This window comes from Dinoponera quadriceps, unplaced genomic scaffold (genome assembly GCF_001313825.1).
Source record: "Dinoponera quadriceps isolate SergipeBrazil2010 unplaced genomic scaffold, ASM131382v1 scaffold1750, whole genome shotgun sequence".
Lineage (NCBI taxonomy): Eukaryota > Metazoa > Arthropoda > Insecta > Hymenoptera > Formicidae > Dinoponera > Dinoponera quadriceps.
The window spans coordinates 127,851-147,522 of NW_014556445.1; the positions used below are offsets into that span (position 1 = coordinate 127,851).

The 19,672-nt window shown below is 44.1% G+C and overlaps 3 protein-coding genes across 5 annotated transcripts; 2 read left to right on the forward strand and 1 right to left on the reverse strand.

The window, feature by feature from the left end:
* Positions 1-10: 10 nt before the first annotated feature.
* Positions 11-2,229, forward strand: LOC106747441. 2 transcript variants are annotated; one of them, XM_014624952.1, is made up of 3 exons: positions 11-234; positions 770-901; positions 1,089-2,229. In XM_014624952.1, the coding sequence occupies exons 1-3, from the start codon at positions 37-39 to the stop codon at positions 1,761-1,763; spliced, it is 1,005 nt and encodes a 334-aa protein (XP_014480438.1). In that variant the 5' UTR covers positions 11-36; the 3' UTR covers positions 1,764-2,229. The 2 variants fall into 2 exon arrangements, with proteins under 2 accessions (XP_014480438.1, XP_014480439.1); XM_014624953.1 differs by lacking the exon at positions 770-901.
* LOC106747437 (arf-GAP with Rho-GAP domain, ANK repeat and PH domain-containing protein 1) lies at positions 2,194-17,878 on the reverse strand. 2 transcript variants are annotated; one of them, XM_014624946.1, is made up of 13 exons: positions 17,798-17,878; positions 14,420-15,172; positions 12,061-13,181; positions 10,911-11,069; positions 9,852-10,041; positions 8,710-8,842; positions 7,640-7,873; positions 7,249-7,461; positions 5,864-6,285; positions 4,475-4,714; positions 3,919-4,121; positions 3,754-3,795; positions 2,194-2,780 (listed from the first exon to the last, which is right to left on the reverse strand). In XM_014624946.1, exons 2-13 carry the CDS (start codon positions 15,125-15,127, stop codon positions 2,642-2,644), a joined length of 3,804 nt encoding a protein of 1,267 aa, XP_014480432.1. In that variant the 5' UTR covers positions 15,128-15,172; positions 17,798-17,878; the 3' UTR covers positions 2,194-2,641. The 2 variants fall into 2 exon arrangements, with proteins under 2 accessions (XP_014480432.1, XP_014480433.1); XM_014624947.1 differs by lacking the exon at positions 17,798-17,878 and having other exon boundaries at positions 12,061-13,134; positions 14,420-14,601.
* Positions 15,742-18,713, forward strand: LOC106747443. Its single transcript, XM_014624954.1, has 3 exons — positions 15,742-16,581; positions 17,581-18,075; positions 18,298-18,713. The coding sequence occupies exons 1-3, from the start codon at positions 16,548-16,550 to the stop codon at positions 18,699-18,701; spliced, it is 933 nt and encodes a 310-aa protein (XP_014480440.1). The 5' UTR covers positions 15,742-16,547; the 3' UTR covers positions 18,702-18,713.
* Positions 18,714-19,672: the final 959 nt, after the last annotated feature.

Below are 19,672 nucleotides of genomic sequence, written 5' to 3' on the forward strand. Positions count from 1 at the left end.
TGCATACTCTCGGGAGTGCTTTTTCAATTAACTGGGATGTCACAACATATATGGTCTACGGGAGACACATTCGAGTTAATCAGACTCTACGAGGCGAATACGCTGTTGTGGGATTCAACGCACTGGGAATATAGCAATAAGGAAGCAAAAACGGAAATAATCAAGAGTATCGCAGTGAATATAAACGTCGATCCAGATGAGGTTATTAGAAAATTGCACAATTTGAGATGTCAGGTGAATAAACGATAATCGAAGATCTTTATAAAGTAGTTTTATAGTGTTTAATTACTTGTACAGTTGGTATTATGTATGCTGTACCATTTTCTAGGTAGTATTTTATGAAGAGTTACACAATTTTGAATCTTAACATTACTACAACACTAAGGTAAAAATTGAAAATCACAGAAATCACTATAATTATAATAGAAGAGTTATAATAATTCTGTCTAAACAACACATATCTAAAAGATACTTCAAAAGTGTTTATTTTAGAAATTTTATTATCTAAAAGACATCTGTACGACATCTTAAGACATCTTAATGTTATCTGGGTAATTATAATGATTTTTATCTTATATGTACATGTATGTGTGAAAGTTGTGTAATAATAAAAAATTTTAATTTAGGGAATAGTGCAGCATATACAATATTGAAAGAGAGACATATATATCATATATGTGTGTTATATATTTTTTTCATAAATTTATATATTCAAATATAAATATATGCTTTGCTAAAATTCCGTGCATTTCTTTATTGTTTGTTCCAGCTATGTCAAGAGATAAAGAGAGCAAAGAAACAAAAGAAATTCAAATATGATGAAGTACCTGCCAGCAGCTGGCGCTATTTTCCAGCGCTAAAATTTTTAATTCCTTCTGTAATAAATAGATCCAAGATGAGAGTAAGTTTTAATACAACACACACACATATATATATATATATATATATATAATTGAATAGCAATATAATATAGAAAATTTAATCCTTGAGAAGTGAATTAATATGATTATAAATTAGTAAATTGGTATATCTTTATTATGAATTAATTTATTGCATTCATTATTATTTTATATTTTATATGTTTACAGAAGCTGGAAAGAGAACCCAATGGAACGAATACAGAAGAATATATAAACTTGGACAAAATAGAGGAGAGAGATGAGAAGAAGGTTCCTGCTAAATTTTTAAATAGTAACTGCAACGAAGAGTCGAGATATTCACTGCGATTTTTACCAAAAGTACTGGATGAGGAAAGGAATACAATGGAATACACAAACTTGGACAAGATAGAGGAGAGAGATGAGAAGGTTCCTGTTAAATATTTCAATAGCAACTGCAACGAGGAGTCGAAATATTCATTGCGATTTTTACCAAAAGCACCGGATGAGGAAAGAAATACAATGGAATACAAGAACTTAGATGAGATAGAGGAAAGACATGAGAAGAAGATTCCTGCGAAATTTTTAAATAGTAGCTACAACGAGGAACTAAAGCATCCATTGCGATTTTTACCGAAAATACAGGACGAAGATGATCGTTTCGGCGAGTACGTGGCGTTAGAATTACACAGTTTACGCTCTGAAGCAAGTAAGAGAAGATTGAAAAGCGAGATTAGGAAAGCAATATGTCGCATTGCCGATCTGGATGATGCGGAACTTTTGATTCCTACTGCACCGTCCGATCCATTATCTCTATATTCACCGTCTTCCTCAAAATACTCACATATGTGTCAGATAACTAATGTTAAGTCTGAAAATGTATAAATACGAAAATGCAAATGATGCAAAAAAAAGAACTGATAAGAGCTCGAGGTACGTACGTAATACATTTCACTTATCTGCGCATTTAATTTGTAATTATATGTGAAAGTATTCTGATGACTAATTTATATATTCAAATCTTTTTAAATACACAGGGTGAACCACGCAAGTGATCCAGCTTAGTTTATTCTACTGTTAGTGAACTGCTTGAAAATTTGTCTAGCATAACATAATTCAAGATGAGCTTTAAGATCATCCTAAAGTTCACTTTAAACCATGTTATATACTAGACGACAAAATTTCCAAAGAAGTTTCACTAACAGCAGGATAAACTAAGCTGACCATATTGCGTGGTTCACCCTATATAATACGTTTAGGACGTAAAAAGTAGTAGCTCATCATCGAGCACATATTGTATCCAGGCTGTGCGCGCTAAATTCAAAATAAATTTATTATAAAACATAGTGTACATATATATCGTTCTTTTAGCGTAATATTTCGTTAATCTTATCTCTACAAATGGCGTGTTACATGATCGTTACTTTAACAATGACAGTGATCAATGTTCGCAGCGCGTCGTCGTCGATGCGCAAGTACTAACGCATTACAAACTATATAAACAAGACTGTCAGGTATGCGACCGAACGGATTAAGCACTAACGCAAACAAACGCTTTTCCAGCGCGATCAAATCCCTAGTACAGCGTTCGTGTGAACTATAAAATGTTAAATTAATCAGTTCTATTAAATATCGGCTGGAATACTGTATGTACAATATTTGTATATTCATTCGGAATCGGTCATGATTCTCCCGTGGTAAAAAGTTATCACCTGATCGCTTTGGAAACGCTAAATAACCTGTAATCGCAGAATAATCATCAGTCATGGATCCATGAGGTTCACCGCGGAAGGACGAAGATTTAATTGATATTCGCCGAAGAGCATGGCTGCTAACCATCTGTACTGCTCGTCCTTAGATGTGCCCGCCAATGTATTCCCGAAGTATGGACTATCCTTGCATCTGAAAGAAAATGAGGAAATTCGAACACTGTCTATCCTAATAAGTGTTTTTCAAAAGCATCGAAGCGCGAATATTTAAAGTATCACAACGGAAAGCGTTGGAGTGTGTCATGAAGTTATAAGGACTTGGAAAATTTTGTTACACCATCGACCACTGAACTATATAACAAACTGGAATGAACACTGCCTTTGGTTTTGTCAGATCGTGCCGAGAGAGACAGTATCCAAATAGAAACCCCGTTTTTGTGACCGGCTAACTTCGTTAGCATATCTGGGAGATCATTCTGAACAACAAATGTATAAACAATGGGTCAATTCAGCTCCGTTATCGAGATATGGAAGGTGTATTGATATAAGTCACAAATAATCGGAAGCGGTCAAGCTACTTAATTTTTTCTTAATTTATTTGAATGTGCCATACACAAATACCATCCTGTTTCTCGAATGGAAAATTTCCAGGCATTTTACCGAACAGCACTCGATGTTGTATCCTTGAAAAATGAACGGCGTTGAAATGAAGGCGATATGACATTGTTGCCTTGTAGGGGGACAAGCTGGGTCAATATTTACTCTTATCACTACAAAACATAAACACCGAAGGGATGAACGGCAACACACCTCAATTAGAACGATAATGTAATCTCCTAATACGATCATTAAACGTATCAGCATCTTGATCCATATCTCGATAACAGAGTATAGAATTGACTTATGTTTATATAATATCTTTGATCAGAACGATCTCCCAAATATGTTGGCGAAGTTTGTCGGTTTCGCGGAACATACACTGTAAAAACTTAAGAGCAGAGGAATAATAGATTATATAGCATGTTAATAAGACAGAGAGCGATATTGCGTTTATACATGGCCCTTGTCTTACAAGACACGGCCTTCATCACGCTCGTTCCAGTTTGTCGTGTAGTTCAATGCCATCGATATTATTATACAGAAGTATAACAGATAGTTATCCTTACCTTGTAGGTTTCTTGTTCTTCATTATGAAAGTGATGGACCAGCTGTGTGTATGTGTGAGAAAGAAGAAAAAAGATATACGGCGATAAGTATGTCAATTATTTTACAAGAAATATACACGATATTCTATACGTCAATAATCAGTTCGTTCCACGCGCTGTATTTACCCCATCTGCGGGTTGCGTTTCGGTTCATGCCCCAAGTACCAAACGATATCCTCGATCTTCCATTCGTGCAGCTTCACCGAGCACACCTTGTCCTTGTAGCAGCACAACTTCGCCTGGCTGAACTCGAAGAGGTACGTCTTCAGGTTCTTCGTCCTGGTATCGGCGAACTTGAGCTCCCCCGAGATCGTCATAGGCGGCTTCACCTACACACGGTGAAGGCATTGATAAGAAGACAAGGCAGAGAGGCAAAAAGAAGGGAGGGGGGAGAAGAAGGAGAGAAGTGCAATTAACTTCAATTGAACTGTATCCGGTTTTCGCGACGCGCAGAACTCTTTCTATCCGCTTCTGACTCGCGCAACTCGATCTGTGCACGCAAAAGCGTGCGAGAGAATATCGCGAGTATGATCTTGAACCTAGGCCGCCACGTCGATATGGATTCAGATCGTGGGAACTGCAACATGTGCGATGTGGAAAACATTGCGGCGTACGATTGCTATTGCGCGACGTACACGGTGTGTCTCTCACGCGTTTCTTTCCTTTCTACCGTAGCACGCACCAGAGGCACGATGTCCTTGTACAGCCGGTCCTTCTTCAGCACCAGAGTGTTGTCTTTCCTGTCTTCCGGATCCCAGTATCCCCACCTCGCCACCGTCTCCAGGACGCGCTCGTTGTGATGCAACGGCCGCTCCAGAGCGCCGGACAGCGTGTACTCCTCCAGACACAATTCGTGAGCCGGCAGGTTGGCTTTCTCGGCAAGTTCTCGGCACACGTCGAAGGCAGTCTTTTGAGGTCCGATCTGAGTACAGAATCAATTGGTCCAGTTGAGAGTCTCTGAAGAAACTTCCCGCTTTTCAAAAGTAATGTACAAGATATTGCGAGTGCGTAAATAAGCGAGCAGTTGTCGCAGCTAAATTTGAATTGCCAATCTGTTCCCGCCAAAGTTCAGATATCCGCCGATAAAAGGGAAATAAAAGCTCAACACTCCTGGTCCCTCATTAATTCATTATCTTATTTGACGACACCAGGATTGGGAAGTAACGCGTTACTTAACGTTAATATAACGTCATTATCAAATTGTTATTGAAAAAAAGTAACTGTAACGTTAACGTCGTTACCGTTATAGTAACCTTTTTTCAGTAACGATTTGGTACATTTTCTCGTTAGTAACAGTAATGCTTTACATTTTGTAGGTAACGATAACGAATATAATCGTTATTTTTATCGTTACTTTGTATACACAGAAGCGAATCCTGAAAAAAGGCCCTCAAAGCTCGATGAAATTGTAACAACTCGTTACTTTTAAGGAACGGTAACGGTGATTTTTTTTTAATAAGTGACGAGAAACGGTAACAAGTTACTTTTCAAAAATAACTTTACCAATCCTGAATGTCGTCAGAAACTATGCCCAAAATTCTTGCGAAATAAGTTGAAATCAAAAGACATGTCCATAAAATGATACTTGTGGTCAATTTAACAAATTTGTAAAATATTTTGAAAACTCCTTTTGTTCTATCAATGAATAAATAACCGTAAAATTAACACGACATACAACCTTCCTTTATAGTTTATCTTCTCTCACGTTAATTTTGTAATGTTAACTTTACGGTTATTTATTAATTGTTAATGTATCATGTTATGAACATATCCTTTTATTTTTCAATATATTCTGCAAGAATTTTGGACGTGGACGTTTCCTTGCTTTGACGTCATTAATTAAGATGCCTGCAGCGAGGAACCAGGAGCCTTAAATCGTTAGGGCCGATTGTTCCACCTTCGGATAAATTTATCTAATGGATAAATATGTGAAGAACAATAATATACCAGTAATTGTTTCATATTCTTGTAGTTTATCCGGGAACGTTCTTTAGATATTTATCCATCAGGTAAATTTATCCAAAGGTGAAACAACCGGCCCTTGGAGGATTTAAATAGACGAAGGACTTACAGTGACGTTCACGCATTTTTCATTACGTGACAAGATATATATCCAGATCTTCAGATCGCCCGAGGGCGCGGCCCGTGGACCGCTGTTAGACACGTGATGCTTCTCCAGAACCTCCAACATCTTCGCCTCCTTGGCCAATTCAGCCGACGACAGCTGGTAGAGCTTCGGATAGAGCCTGATGAGGTCACCGACGACCTTAGTCTCAGCACGATTCCACTCCTCGGCGCTGTTCTCGCCCGCGTGCATCAACGTGGGACCCCAGACCGCGGACAGGTTCTCCACGGTCATCAGGTTCCTCGCGCTCTGTTGGCTGAGGCCGTGCAAGTGCGCCAGGATTCGCCGCAATGTCGCCGACGTCACGGGGTGCAGGACGGACAGTAATTTCCGGTAAGTTGCCACTCTATTCTCCTCGCTGGTCGATTCTGTAAAAATAGGGGAGATGAACGTTCGTCGGGATTTGGAAGAAAAGTGTTAATGTAATGTTATTTTTTTTCCAGTAATAATTTAATTTGGTAACGATGTTATTTTTCTCATTAGTAACGGTAACGATAATGCATTTACATTTTTGGGTAAAAGTAACGAATATACTTGTTACTCTTTGCACACGTGAAATATACAGGGTGTCCGGCACTTTTCGGCCAATCGTTTGTGTGAAGGTGGAACGAGTTAAACTGAGCAGAAAAGTCCTCTACTCATTTTGACAAGTACACAGAATTTCGAGTTATGAATTATAGAAAACGCCATGTATAAAGGCTTCGTTAACTAATAACTCGAAAATATATGTCATTTGCAAAATGGTAAAGAACTTTTTTATTCAGAATAGATTAATCTGCAAATATATGACAGCTGTTGCATCTAGCGACAAGTTCAAGATTCAAAAACTGACGTTTGTCGCTAGGTATAACAGCTGTTACACATATTTATAGATCAGGTCACTCTGAACAAAAAAATCCTTCACCAGTTTGCAAATAACACGCATATTTTTGAATTATTAATTGGAAATTTTGCGGGTTGTTCGTAAAATCATACAAGACTTCTTTGTCCATCTCAATACGTTCGACGCCCTCACGAAGTTTATTCCTCTTAATCTGGAACACTGTATAATATGCCTATATCTTACAAATTTAACGGCAGTTTAGGAAAAAAAGAAGTAGCTGTAATGACAGATTTTGAACAACAGTGAATTTCTTAGTGATTTGTCAGGAAAAAGTGGCAAAAGGTGATTTGAATGACTGGTTGGTAGCGCTGCAATAACGAGTTGTTACTTTACAAAATAAGTAACGGTAACGAGTTACTCATCAAAAGTACTTTTCCAACCCAGACGCTTATCGGATCGTTCTATCCGATCTAGCTTTATCACCACGAGAAAGTGAATTCCCTCCTACCTGCGGCGAGGCAGAGTCGGTCGTGGATATTAGCCGGGAACAATGGGTCAGGTAGGTCGCGTAGGAACCTCCTGAGAACCGTGGCGACATCGTGCTCCGTGTACGAGTTCCGCGTGATCTGCGTCGCCCACGCGTCCTTCCTGAAGGCCTCCAGCAGTCTCACTACGGCACTGCTCGATCCGCTGCGCCGATAAATACCCTCTGACATCATGCCTGCGAGATAAAGGAGCTTAGTGAAACACACTTCATACAATTACAATTGTACGACGCCTGTCGCTCGCACGCCAGCACAATCGGAAGCGCTTCGAGTTCGGCGTCGCGCGTCGCAACGCACGCCTGCTTACTCGGAAGATCATTTTCCTCCGAAGTCCCGAGGTGACTCATTCATTACCGTGCGCGTAGATGAAGTTGACGCATTTGTCCAGGATGACCGGCACGTTGTCCTGCGTGATCTGCTGCTGGTCTAAGGCGGGCCCGCAGTTTGTAGCGGCCTGGTAAAGCGCGTGCCGCCAAGCTGGTGCTTCGTACGCCGCCGGCGTGGCGATGTGCAAGGCGCCGCTGCCGCCCGCGTCGACGACCACCACGGGAACGAGTCCGCTAATCGGTCCTTCCTGCTCCCGCAACACTGCGATCAAACGGTCACGATCGGTCGGTTGTAATGGCATCGCGTGTAATTGCGAATGTAATTAACGCGCGGGACGTGCGGGAACGGCTGTCCGTTTGAGCCGCAACGGCGGTTCCCCCGACTTTTCCCCCGGGGCGAAAACGTCCCTCGCGGAATACGTCACATCGACGCGCATTCGTGCAAATTGGGACACACGTCCCCACCAAAGAGAGAGACGGTGAACTTTTAATCGAACGGCTCGCGCCGGCGTTGAGTCATTGATAAGACGACAATCGGACTCGTGTGTCGCGTAACTAGGTCATGTCTTGCGTCTCTCTCTCTCTCTCTCTCTCTCTCAGCTGGAACGGTGATTAATTCCTCTACGATAATCTCGGAAACGATTATCAAGACTTATGCTAAAACGAAATCCGCATTCATTCACGAATGCAGATAGCACGAGCGTCTAAAAAGATGTCTTAGGTACGTCTGAAAGATATCTTATTTGTTTTAGATCTCTCTTTTAGATGCCTCTAAGATTTATCTTGGTCTTCTGTACTGTATGGCAACGAACGCATCGATAAAAGCCCAAGAAACACCCATATTTGTATCTTACGTTGACGTGGAAAATTTTTCTCGTTTATAGTAAAGTTTCATGTGAAAGATTAAAAGGCTCTGGGAGAGATGTACGATCGAAGTGATATAATTTCAATCTCTTATAGGCCTCTCACGGGTCCTGAAAATTACATTACATCGTTTCTATCTCATCCAGTTTTACGTGACTAACTCTCAAACTATCTACGTTTTCTAACTATCTACGTCATAAATTCTCAAGCCTCGCTTCTAGTAATGGCGCTTACCGATGCAACGGGCTTTTCGCAGGTCTACTTGCTCGAAGTTCACGGCGAACGCAGGCTCGAAGGACTTCGTGTAAATCAGAATCCTTTGTTGCAGCAAGAGCCAAGCTGGGAACCACGTTCCTGTTACGCCTTCCTAGAAAAATGTAGCGGGCATATAATAAACGGCAAGTACAAGAGGCGGCTTATAGTATTTCACGCTTCTGAATTTCGTCAGAAATGAGAAAAGGCCGGGTCGGCAGTTACCATATCGGTAGCAATGAACAAAGATATATGTCCAGCGCGTCCGCGATATTGTCGCAGCAGAGGAATTTGCATGTCAGCGTATGAGTTTCCGCTTACGCAAACACGAACGGTTCGTAACGGATTCGAGCAAGATCAAACGAGAGAGATGCTTCAACAAAGCTAGTGTGTCGTATCAAGCGATGTAAAATTCTAACGTACCTTAGAAGATGATCGAGGCAAGCTTGCAAATTCATTGCATAAAGTTATTAGATCAATACAATTGGATTCGTATGAAGACGATATGAAGAAAATAGATCAATAATCAGAGTTCTGGCGCGAGAGGAACGCAGGAACGGTCGATTTCACGCCAAAATTCGTCAAATCGTCGCACGTCACCTTCCCCAGAAGAAATCGAACATTTCGTGAGTGTTTAACCGCGAAGTAGTAAATTTGTATCTAACGTCGATACGCAATAAGAAGATCTTATGTTAAAAACGGTTCACTGAAATTTTTTATTACTTTAACATGGGAAATGTGTTAAAAAGTACAGTTACAGTTACAAGATGAAAATCATAACTAGTTGCCAGGCAGTAATGTAACGCTTCTGCCTTTCTCAGATTTTTCTGGAATAACGTATCCTCAACTGTCATTTGCCACTTTATTTTTAAATGTTTGAATGTATACATTTTAGTGAACAATCCCAAGATCAGCCAGTAATAAACTGGCTGGGAAAACGAGCTGGATAATTTAATCTAGCCTGTACTAGCTGGCTTTTGACTCAGGCCGATTAAATACAAGATTTCAGGTTCTCAACGTCATTTGACTAATTTGTACCTCCTCCGCATCAACGTTCCTTTGACTCGACGTTAGTGTCACAGAAACCACTTGAATTCAGATCGAATCGGTGTTATCGTGCGTACCTTCAGGTAAGCCCAGCCCGCCCTGGTGAGTTCGGAGGTGTACTTCGTGGGGAAGACCGGTGTGGTGGCCTCGAGGATCCTCTGGGCCCAGATGCGCCTTTCGGCGGCGCCTTTCGCGTAGAAAATGTGCACTCTCGGCCTGCACTCGCCGCTAATCGCTACGCAATGCACCGTCTCGTTGTCCACGGTTCTGCACATTCCGAAATTACCTTCATCAAGTAATCGTGCGAGCAGACCGGCGGCAAGCGGCTCGCATATATGTGCCAGCCGATTACCAGCTGCGCGATGAGTCAAAAGGACGAGTAAAGATACCGGGAGCGTTAAATATATGGGCTAAACGGGCGCGATAGGCAGGGGGCGAGGCGGGGCCGCGCATTAACGAGAATCCGTGAACTTCGAGAAGTTCGCGCAGGATGTCCCGTTTCTCCGGAGAAAACGAAGGGGAAAAGGATCCATTAGCGGACTTCGGACGGTCATATGAGGAATAATTTATCACTCCGAGCGCGCGACCAAGGTCAGGTCGTTACGCTCGAGATGCGATCTTCTCCCGTGAGATCCTTTTCTTCTCGCCCAACAAAGAGGACCTTGAGACTTGAGTCTCGTAGAAAGAGAGAGAGAGAGAGAGAGAGAAAGAGGGGAAGGGAGAGGGGGGGGGGGGAAGAGAGAGAGAGAGAGAGAGAGAGAGAGACGCCAGCGAGGGACCGTTTTGTCATTGATACTTTGAGATGTAAATTTATCCAGCGAGTGAATGAGTCACGTTATTATTCGGACACAATTATCTACGAACCCGAGGCGATTAGTTCGTTTCCATGCGGGAGTAGAAGATGGGACATTTGGGACAACCGGTGAAATAAGTAGACGCACTACCATTCTACGCTCCTATCCGGCGGCTTCGGCGGACTGAATAAAACATCAGGAAACGAATTTGTATTCCACGTCGAAAAGAGGAGACGCGCGACGAAATCGCTGTCGGCTCGGTGCGAGAGCACCGGGGCGGCACAATATAATGCGCGGCGTGCGCCGTGTTTATAGAGTTTCGGAGTGGAATAACAGACTCACTTGACGTCCTGCAGCAAATGAATACTGTGCACTGTCTCCAGTTCCACGGCCTCCTTCAGCGTAGACATACTCTTGTCCGTGTAGAACGATAACTTCCGATCGGTCAACACCGCCGCTCTCGGCACGAGATCCTTGGCCCTTTCGATGCCCACGCCAGGCCTGCACGCGTAATGTTGACAATTAGTGCGCTGATTGACGCGATCCTACCCAGGTAAAGCAGAAAATCACCGATCGCATCGATATGATGCCGAGAAAACGATCGAATTGTGATCGAGAAGCGAGTTTTTGTGAAAAAAAAGAAAAGAAAAATACTGAGAGAAGAAAGCAGTAGAATCAACGAAATTTGGTCTAAACAAACAAAATGTTTTCAAAGACAACGTTTAGACATTGAGCAAATTATACAGTTGCTATAATGAGTTATCAATGAGCGCTATCATCTAATCACTTTTGTCACTTTTTTTTTGAGTCACTAAAAAATTCATTATCGTTTAAAGTGAGTCACTATAATCTGAACTACCGGTGACTTCGTTGTTTATAAAATATGGTCGTCTTTGAGATGGAAATTGATTAGACCTTAACTAGATCATGCTTTTTTATTTTGTTTTTCAGTCATCGTTCCCCTTTTTTATATATGTTAATTTCGTATAACTTTTGCGTTACCTTCTCACTTGATGTACGTGTAAAATTTTAATAGATACGAAAAACTGAACAATGACATATATATCTTTCAGAGACTTATGTTTATTTTTTACTTAATAAAATATACTATTTATTTCATTTAATAAAACTGTCCTAAAAGCATATGTGTATTGTATAATTATTCATGGCTTTGGTTTTTTTTCTTATAAACTTTTAAACCGTACTATAAAAACTCACTATACGTTATCCAAAGATAAACCTGAGAAGGTAAAAGTGTTGTTTTTTTGTTTAAATGATCTTAGGCAACCGACATTTTCTCGGTCTTTTTTCTCATTGTAATCATTTTCCCGTTCATTTCGACGTTACCGTGATTTTCTGTTCTGCTTGGGCTCCGATTTATTATTGTTCGGTTATTTAAAGAGCTGATTATAGAAAAGAGCGTGAGTTCACGATTATAATCCCGAAGTCGGAGGCTCGCATGTACATCTCTTTCTCTCGCGCAGGTTCTTACCTATACACCATTCCCCGGTGTGTGACCTGATTGTGCGGAGCATTGACCTTTGGCCTCTCCATTCGTGGCGACCTCGGAGCGGACGACTCGCTGATGTGTTCACGAGTCCTAGATAGAAATTTACTGCCGGTCTTCACGAAACTGATCACATTGGGCTTGATGGCGGTCACTGTGGACTCCTGGCGCAGTTTCCTGAGTTTCTGTATCACGCTGACCTTACGATGATCCTCGGCGGCTCTGACGGACGAAGATCCGGTGACGTTTCCTTCGACGTTGTTGGCAGATATTGTCGTTGTCGTCGTTGTCGTTGTCGTCGTCGCACTCATAGCCGGCTTGAGGGACGTACAGGACGGATTATCCGCGGGATTCTTCAAGGAAGGCTTTCTGGGAGGCACCGCGGGCTGCTTCTTCGTCACCAGATGGGCCAACTTCGGCAAGAGCGGCGGGTTCTTGCTGGAGACGACCCTGTCGGGTTGCTCCACGCCTTCCACCTCGTCGTACTCGTTTTTGGGAAGAGAATCGAACCTCTTGGGCGGCTCCGGAGGGATCAAGCTGATGCCGGGATGCGTCAACTCGTCGTCCTCGTGCTCCTCCTCGGCGTCGACGTCCTCGTGAAGCTCGACGGTGCTGCTCGTTCTGCTGAGCGGATCGTTGGTAGCCAACAGTGCCTCCAACAGCATCAGGTCGTTGTTTTCGTAGTTGCTGTAGACATTCTCGTCGGAGGTCCTCGCGAACGGGTCGAACTCGAAGAGCAGGGACTTGCTGTTCTGCTGCCTGGTGTCCGGGGGACTCGTCACGGATGACTGCCAGCCGTCGACCTTCGGCGGCAGCAGGTTCTCGTAGAGGGAATTCTGGACGGAAGCGTGGCTCTCATTGGACGCGTAAGAGGTCCGGTCTATTATCGGCAGTCCTTTATCACAGGACTTCTCCAGGCTCTCCTCCTCCTCCTCTACACTGGACGCCTTATCGTCCTCGTCGATGGTCTCGGGTTTCGCACTCGGTGTGGTATCGTAGAAGGTCCAAGAGTCCGATCGCGACAGCCTCCTGGAGGTCTCGGACTTGTCTTGCGACAGACTAACGTTGACGTCGGACAAGTTTAAGCTTTGGTCGGAATCGCTGTCCTGATCGAGGAGGAAGGATGCGGGTAAGATAAAAAAGTAACAACGAATGTCGGGAGAGAAGCGCGAGTAAAATAATTTTTGCACTCAGCAAGAGGGCTATTCACATCGACAAGCGTCGTGCTTGCTGCACGGAGAGCAGACGTCGGCTGGAATTAGCGCGACGGCGAGCAAAGCGAACGCATTCCGATCGAAAGAAATTGATTCCTGTGAACTAAATTCGACTGTAAGAACCGGAAGTTCTGTTTCCTTCGACGCGTTCGGTTCGTTCGTCGTCACATTCATTCAACCGAACTTTTCTCTCCGTGCGTGCACGAAAAAAGAATTAGTACCAACTCAAGACTCATCGTACTCTTGTCATTCAAGTATAATTTTCGCGAGCTGAGAGGGAAAAGTATCGGTTAGAAAGAACGATATCTTCAAATTGAAAAATGCAATACTTAATTTGGAGGTATATCCAATATTTTTTTCTCTCAATTCAAGATAATTATCCTTGAATAACATGAATGTATTTTCAGTAGAACCATGTAAAATTTCTTCATGTAAGAGCAAATTTCATCTTCATATAACAGATCATATATTTCCGCTCTTATACGGGGTGTCCGAGATCAACAAGGATAAAACTTATGAGAGAATAGAACGGATGGAGATGAAGGAAAGAGTCCAATATTGTTTTGCGATATTTCTAGAGGAGTAACGTAGCAAATGGCATGTGACACAGAACTGCGCGCCGAGAAGAAACACGTATCTCGCTGATACCCAACTAGGAGATTTTCCGAAGTAAGCCATTTTTCTTCATACCGGCCTATCGCTTCTCGTGCGCTCATTAGCTCATACAGATTAATCGATTCCTCGTTAACTCTTGCGAATATCGCAAAACGATATTAGACTTTTTCGCCCTCAATCCGTTCTCACGAGCTTTGTCCGTGTTGATCCAGGACACCTTGAATATGAGAACATGAGTCTTGAATTAAGCTTCTTTCTGTATGCGTTCCAGCTCATTAACGAAATCTCAAATGCGCATATGGCTGAATATAAAAAAAGTTACAGATAAATGAACTATCAAAGAGTGTATTAAACGCAGGATTTGATATTTGCAGCGGAACGTCGCGGGGAGAGTGCGAGATAAAGCCACTTCCGCTCGACGGTATCGAGAATAACGTTCGCGTCAGCAATAACAACTGCGATATATCCGCGGGAATGCGCGCGAAGAGAAAGCAATCCGAGCCGGATGGTTTTACCTGGTTTCGCGGTAAGCCGAGGCGGTTGAACGATTCAGGAAAGTCTCGCTCGACTTTGTCGGACACCGTCGAGCTGAGAGTATCATATCGGCCGCTGCTGCCCGATATGACGGACTGCAGCTCGTCGTAGATAGACTCGTCCGGAAGCGGAGGTGGCGGATAAACCGGGGGCGGCGGACTGTGCCTGGTGCCGGAGAGGTCCTCCTCGTTCCTCACGCTCCTCAGGTTGCCGCTGAGCGGGCTGTAGAAGGAGATGCTGCTGAAGATGTCGTCGGCCGGCATAGACACGCATCTGTCCTCGTCGACCGGGTCCTTGAGCTTCTTCCCGCCGGTCTGGCCGACGTCGTCCTGGTTGAGGGACGACAGCCTCCGAGTCAGCAGATTCTTCACCGACCTCTCCAGCCGGATACTGGCGTTCCTCGTGCTGGAGATCATGGCGCGACCCTTCACCGTCATCTTCTCCGAGATCTCGTCCTTCAATTGGCGCGAGCTCGTGCTGAGGCTGCGGAAGAACTCGTGGTTGGAGCCACGCTGGCTCTCGTTCGTGCCGGTCGACCTCACGTCGTCGCTCTTCTCCGACTGGCTGGACTCGCTGGTGGGACTGCTCGATCGAGCGGGTGGCAAGATCGGCGGGATTCTTCGGGGCGCCGGTATCGGCCTGTTGTCGGCCAGCAGCGAGCGTGGCTTCGGCACCGGCTTCGTCGCCATCGTGGCTGCGGGGAGGAGGTCTTCCTCGACCTCGCGTCTTCCCCCCTGAGAAGAGAGATTCTGTCTTATACTTTTCTCTTCTTCTTCGTGTCAAGCCATCGATCCTGAAACGCGGGAGAGTTCCCCCGACCCTTTCGACGAGTGCGCCGAAAGACTTCCCGACCGGGAGATTTCCAAGGTCAGACCATCGAACGTTGTTCTCTCTTCCGTTGCATCTCTCGGTTACCGGGAAGATGACAGAGCGCACGCATGTGTGCGCGAGAGCGAAGCGTTTTTCCCTCAAGCCGCCGTTGCTAACCGAGACAACTGCGTTTTCCGTGCGCCGTTATTTACCGAGCTTGTTTGCTCGCAGGATTAATCAAATTGCTACTTCCCCGCTGGATGCGTGACGAACAACGAGCGGCGCAAACGGAAAGGAAATTATGAATTGTCGGCTTAGGACCGCGTCGCGGACCGTGAGTCATCGGTCCGAAAGCCGATACCGACGCCCATAGTTTCCGGCTTCTATTTCAACTGACCGGCGAGCGTGTCACGTCTATCGTCCCGTATCTGCACTTTAATTCCGCGCTGCGTCTAACGTCGCTCGCTCCGTCCTTCTCGGCCGCTCGTCTTTCGCGTTCTAAGTGAAAGCGTGTGTAAGTGATGCCATGCAAAAATCAACGAACCCGCCACAAGCAGCGACTCTTTCGTTAAGGGGATTCTGGGGCCGTCCTCTCTCACCGCAGATTTGTTAGCGCTATACTCGTTACTGGCTACGCAGAATTAAATGTATATCTATTTGCACAATTGCAATATATACGTCAATGCAGGCGAAGATGGTTGACTTTATTCGAGAGACGAACGAAGTTTGATGATTTGTTAAGGATTTTTAATTCTGCGCAGCCAATAACGAGTACTAATAAATTTGCGGTAAAATAAAACGGCTCCAGGATCCCGTTAAATATCGAGGAGGGAGAAAGAGAGAATAGAGTTTATTATAAATCTGAGGTGTAAAACACCTTAGGTTTACAGTAGTCAATACAACATTAGCAAGTAGCACAAAACAGAGGAAAAAAAAGAGAAACAAAGAGAGATGGAGTGTTATTTATTTTATTCTTATTGTGATTAATATCGTAAATTTTTCCTTTTTCAAGGGAGAAAGAGAGAAGAGAGATTCTAAGAAGCGTATAGCTGGAGAGATTCCTTATCGCAGAGCGAGAAAACAACATGGCTGTAACGCGCGTGCTCCGACAAAAAACATGAATCACTATTGACAATATTATCGGTTAACTACAAACAGACCTGCTCGGCCTGCTGGAGCCTCAAGAGGAACGATCGATTTGCAGTGAGCAACGATAAACGAAATGTTATCTTCTGGAAACGTTGTGACATTCCCAAGATAAAGAGAAAAGTTCACGAATGTCGGAGCTACTCCGGTGAAATGAGAAAGTGCGGCGTCGAGAAGCCCACGGATGGTAAATTGTGGAGGAACAAACGGAAGCTTTGACAGCGATTTAATGCTTCTCGAAATACAAAATTTAAAACATCCAGCGCGATCCAAATATAATCGATCGTTTGGAGACGTCATACGAAATTTCAATTTCTCTCTCGTCTGATACGTTATTTTGCTATCCAACGGAAAACTATTTCGTTACGTAAAACAAGATGCATCCGAGTCACACGAGTCGAACTCTTTTAAAATATAGTGTTCATTACATAATCCTAGAAAGTGTGGCGACGTTATAATTAATACCACATAATGCGGGTTTCACAATACGGCCCGCAAACAAGTAGGAGATGTTCCACACGCACTGCCACTAATTGTTGTTATATCAGAAAACATCTGTACACGGCAATCTGCTATCGTGCCTCTCGTACGACGAGACTTTTTTCAAAAGATATCGCAAAGTCACTATTAAATCCGATACTATTCGCGGTGTAACCTAACTATTCTAGAGTCAATTCTTATACAACACAAATTTTGTGTCAAAAGATACGTTTCAACATTGCCTAAAGCAACAGAATTTCAAGTAATTTCCTCGAGAAGCTTAAAAACGAATTATACGTTAGTTATATCGCAGTTAAAGCGTTCGAAATGTCGACAAGACGTGGTTCCGCCGAATTGTATTTTGAAAGAGAGTAATCGTTACATAGTAAAAAAATACTTTGTACTCGTGTTAAAATCGATCTTTACTAAAGTTTTTGCGTTAATTTTTTAACACGCCCGTATATTGAATTTATATATTATGTTTATGTTATCTTGATATTTTGTCTCGTCGTTGAGTCGATATTCAACTCGCGTAGATGTTAAAATAACACATTTTATATTTCAGTGTCATTTAACGTATCATGAATATCATAATTTTGTTATATCTAACGCAAAAATATGTGAGGACCGTTTGGACATGTGAAATGTGACGTAAAATCTAGTACCGTTATTACTGTTAATAATACTGCTATTTTCCCTTATTCAGTTACCATCGAATGTTCATCAAGACCACGCGTTAACCATTTCGACCGAACTGCTCTCGTGCAAAGGTGCGATTTCCGGAGCCACGTCCTCTCGACGTCGAGAGACCCGATTCGGAATTCGTCTAATCGGCAATTGCGCTCTAGGAATGGGGAAATCACGTCGTCTGGAGACCACACGAATCCGCTGTTCTCCGTCAGTGACGCAGGTCAGAGACCCACCTGGTCGTTGCCACTGTCACGGTACGGCTCTCCCTTCCCGCGCGGCCCTTCTTCCTCTCTCGATCCACTGCTCCCGTTTCCTCCCGGTGAGTCGGCGCGATCACGTATTTTTATTCCGATCACAGAGCCGGACTCACGCTCATGCTTTCGTTGTTGCAGGCGATCTCCTCCGGAGCGGCTCGTTCTATGCGGGTCAACTGCTCTATTTCTCAATCACTCGCCAACGTGCGCCGTCTGCCACGATGTAGGTCCGCCACGGCTTCTTCTTTCACTGTCACGTGAGTCATTATTATTCGCACGCTCGCTCGTACACGCTGTACGTGTTATCTGTAATATTTTATACATTTGCGCGAGTGAATCATGCGGCGATAAGGTATAGCGGACGTGCGCGGGGACCGTTGAAAGAAGCGGTCGGGACGTTCTGAGCTAAACGTGAGAGAAAGAAAGGAGGAGGGGAGGTGGGAGATTCGGTCAATTGATTCGGCTGCTTAATTTCACAGGATTCAAACCGTCCACCGTTATTCGAGACGACGACAACGGCGCGAGTTCGGGGCAAGAGAGAAGAACGGAGATGGAGAGGAAGGTAAAAATAGAGAGAGAGGTTCACCACGTCGGTAAAATCGCCGGAACGAAAGCCCGGTATGTACTGGCCGTGAGCGTTAACAAGTTAAAGAGACACTTCGCGTATGCGAGCGCGCAGCACAAGCGGAGAAAGACGCGAGCGCTGACACATCGGCCAGCGCGCTCGTACACACAGTTAAACGCACGTACGTACGCACACACTCGTAACAAACACGCCGGAGCGACCATAGATTTTACTGTTTGCCTGCGCAGTCTCTCTCTCTCTCTCTCTCTATTCTCCTTTCTCTTCGAGGAGCTACACGCTCACGGAGCACGTTTCTGAGATGCTGCGAGCAAGATTCCGGAGTCACGAAGAGCCCGGGGTTTCTGCGAGCCGGTGCTCACGCGGAACGTCCGCACGGGGAGGTACGTCGCGTCACGACGTCGCGACGTACCGAAGACAAAAGTGCCGACGCGATAAGATAAAGGCAAACGGGCCACCGTCCGCGGTCGTCACGCGACTGACGCGACGGCTCGTGCCTTTGCACTGACGTCGCTCGCTCGCCCACACTCGCCGTCGCTCTCCTCGCTACTGCTGGTGCGAGAGAGGAGGAGGGAGCGACGGAGAGGAGGGACGGCAGGCCAACGCCACCACCAATTGCAGCGGCCGCCGACGCAAATGCACGCGGCTGGCTGTGTGCGCGTTGCCGTTGGCTCGGCGATAAACAACACCGCGGCGGCGGCGTCGATCGGCCCGCGACGTCAGATAGTGGAATTAACCCTTTAAGCCTCGACCATCGCAAACGTGATAGTCAGCCATCGCGTTCGTACTGGGTGTTACATGACATACCGCGCAAACTTGAGGAACTTCAGTTTCCCAGTCATTCCTCGGCCCGAGGAAGCGAATGAATTTTTTCACGAAACGTCGGATACAAATCTATGAGGGACGCGGCGCTAATTTAAAAGTTAAATTAAGTAAAATTAAGCAGCATGCTTCCGGATGTAAATTAAAGTAGAAAATATCTTATCAATGTTATATAAACATTATATTATAAATAAATATAGTTTCAGATTTCGAAACGGTTATTTATCTATCAGTGCTTAAGGTTTATAAATAACAGCACCATTTTTTGGAACATTTTTTTGAACATTTTTTTTACATTTTTTTTTACTAAAATGGAGGATAATGTGGTAATGGAAGAAAATGTGAAGATTGCTGAAATTGATGTCCTTCGGCATTAATATACGGCGATCTATAAATAGATTGAGCAGCTCCACGAAGAGCATCATGATTGTTCCTTATTTGTACACGGG

Coding starts and splice junctions, on each gene's coding strand:
- LOC106747441 (XM_014624952.1), top strand. CDS start 37: ATGTCACAACATATATGGTCTACGGGAGACACATTCGAGTTAATCAGA. Junction 235..769: donor TGCACAATTTGAGATGTCAG/GTGAATAAACGA, acceptor TGTTTGTTCCAG/CTATGTCAAGAGATAAAGAG. Junction 902..1,088: donor TAAATAGATCCAAGATGAGA/GTAAGTTTTAAT, acceptor ATATGTTTACAG/AAGCTGGAAAGAGAACCCAA.
- LOC106747437 (XM_014624946.1), bottom strand. CDS start 15,127: ATGGCGACGAAGCCGGTGCCGAAGCCACGCTCGCTGCTGGCCGACAAC. Junction 10,042..10,910: donor CATTTGCTGCAGGACGTCAA/GTGAGTCTGTTA, acceptor CGGAATGTGCAG/AACCGTGGACAACGAGACGG. Junction 3,796..3,918: donor AAACGCAACCCGCAGATGGG/GTAAATACAGCG, acceptor ACATACACACAG/CTGGTCCATCACTTTCATAA.
- LOC106747443 (XM_014624954.1), top strand. CDS start 16,548: ATGAGAAAGTGCGGCGTCGAGAAGCCCACGGATG. Junction 16,582..17,580: donor CGTCGAGAAGCCCACGGATG/GTAAATTGTGGA, acceptor TCCCTTATTCAG/TTACCATCGAATGTTCATCA. Junction 18,076..18,297: donor GCTTCTTCTTTCACTGTCAC/GTGAGTCATTAT, acceptor TTAATTTCACAG/GATTCAAACCGTCCACCGTT.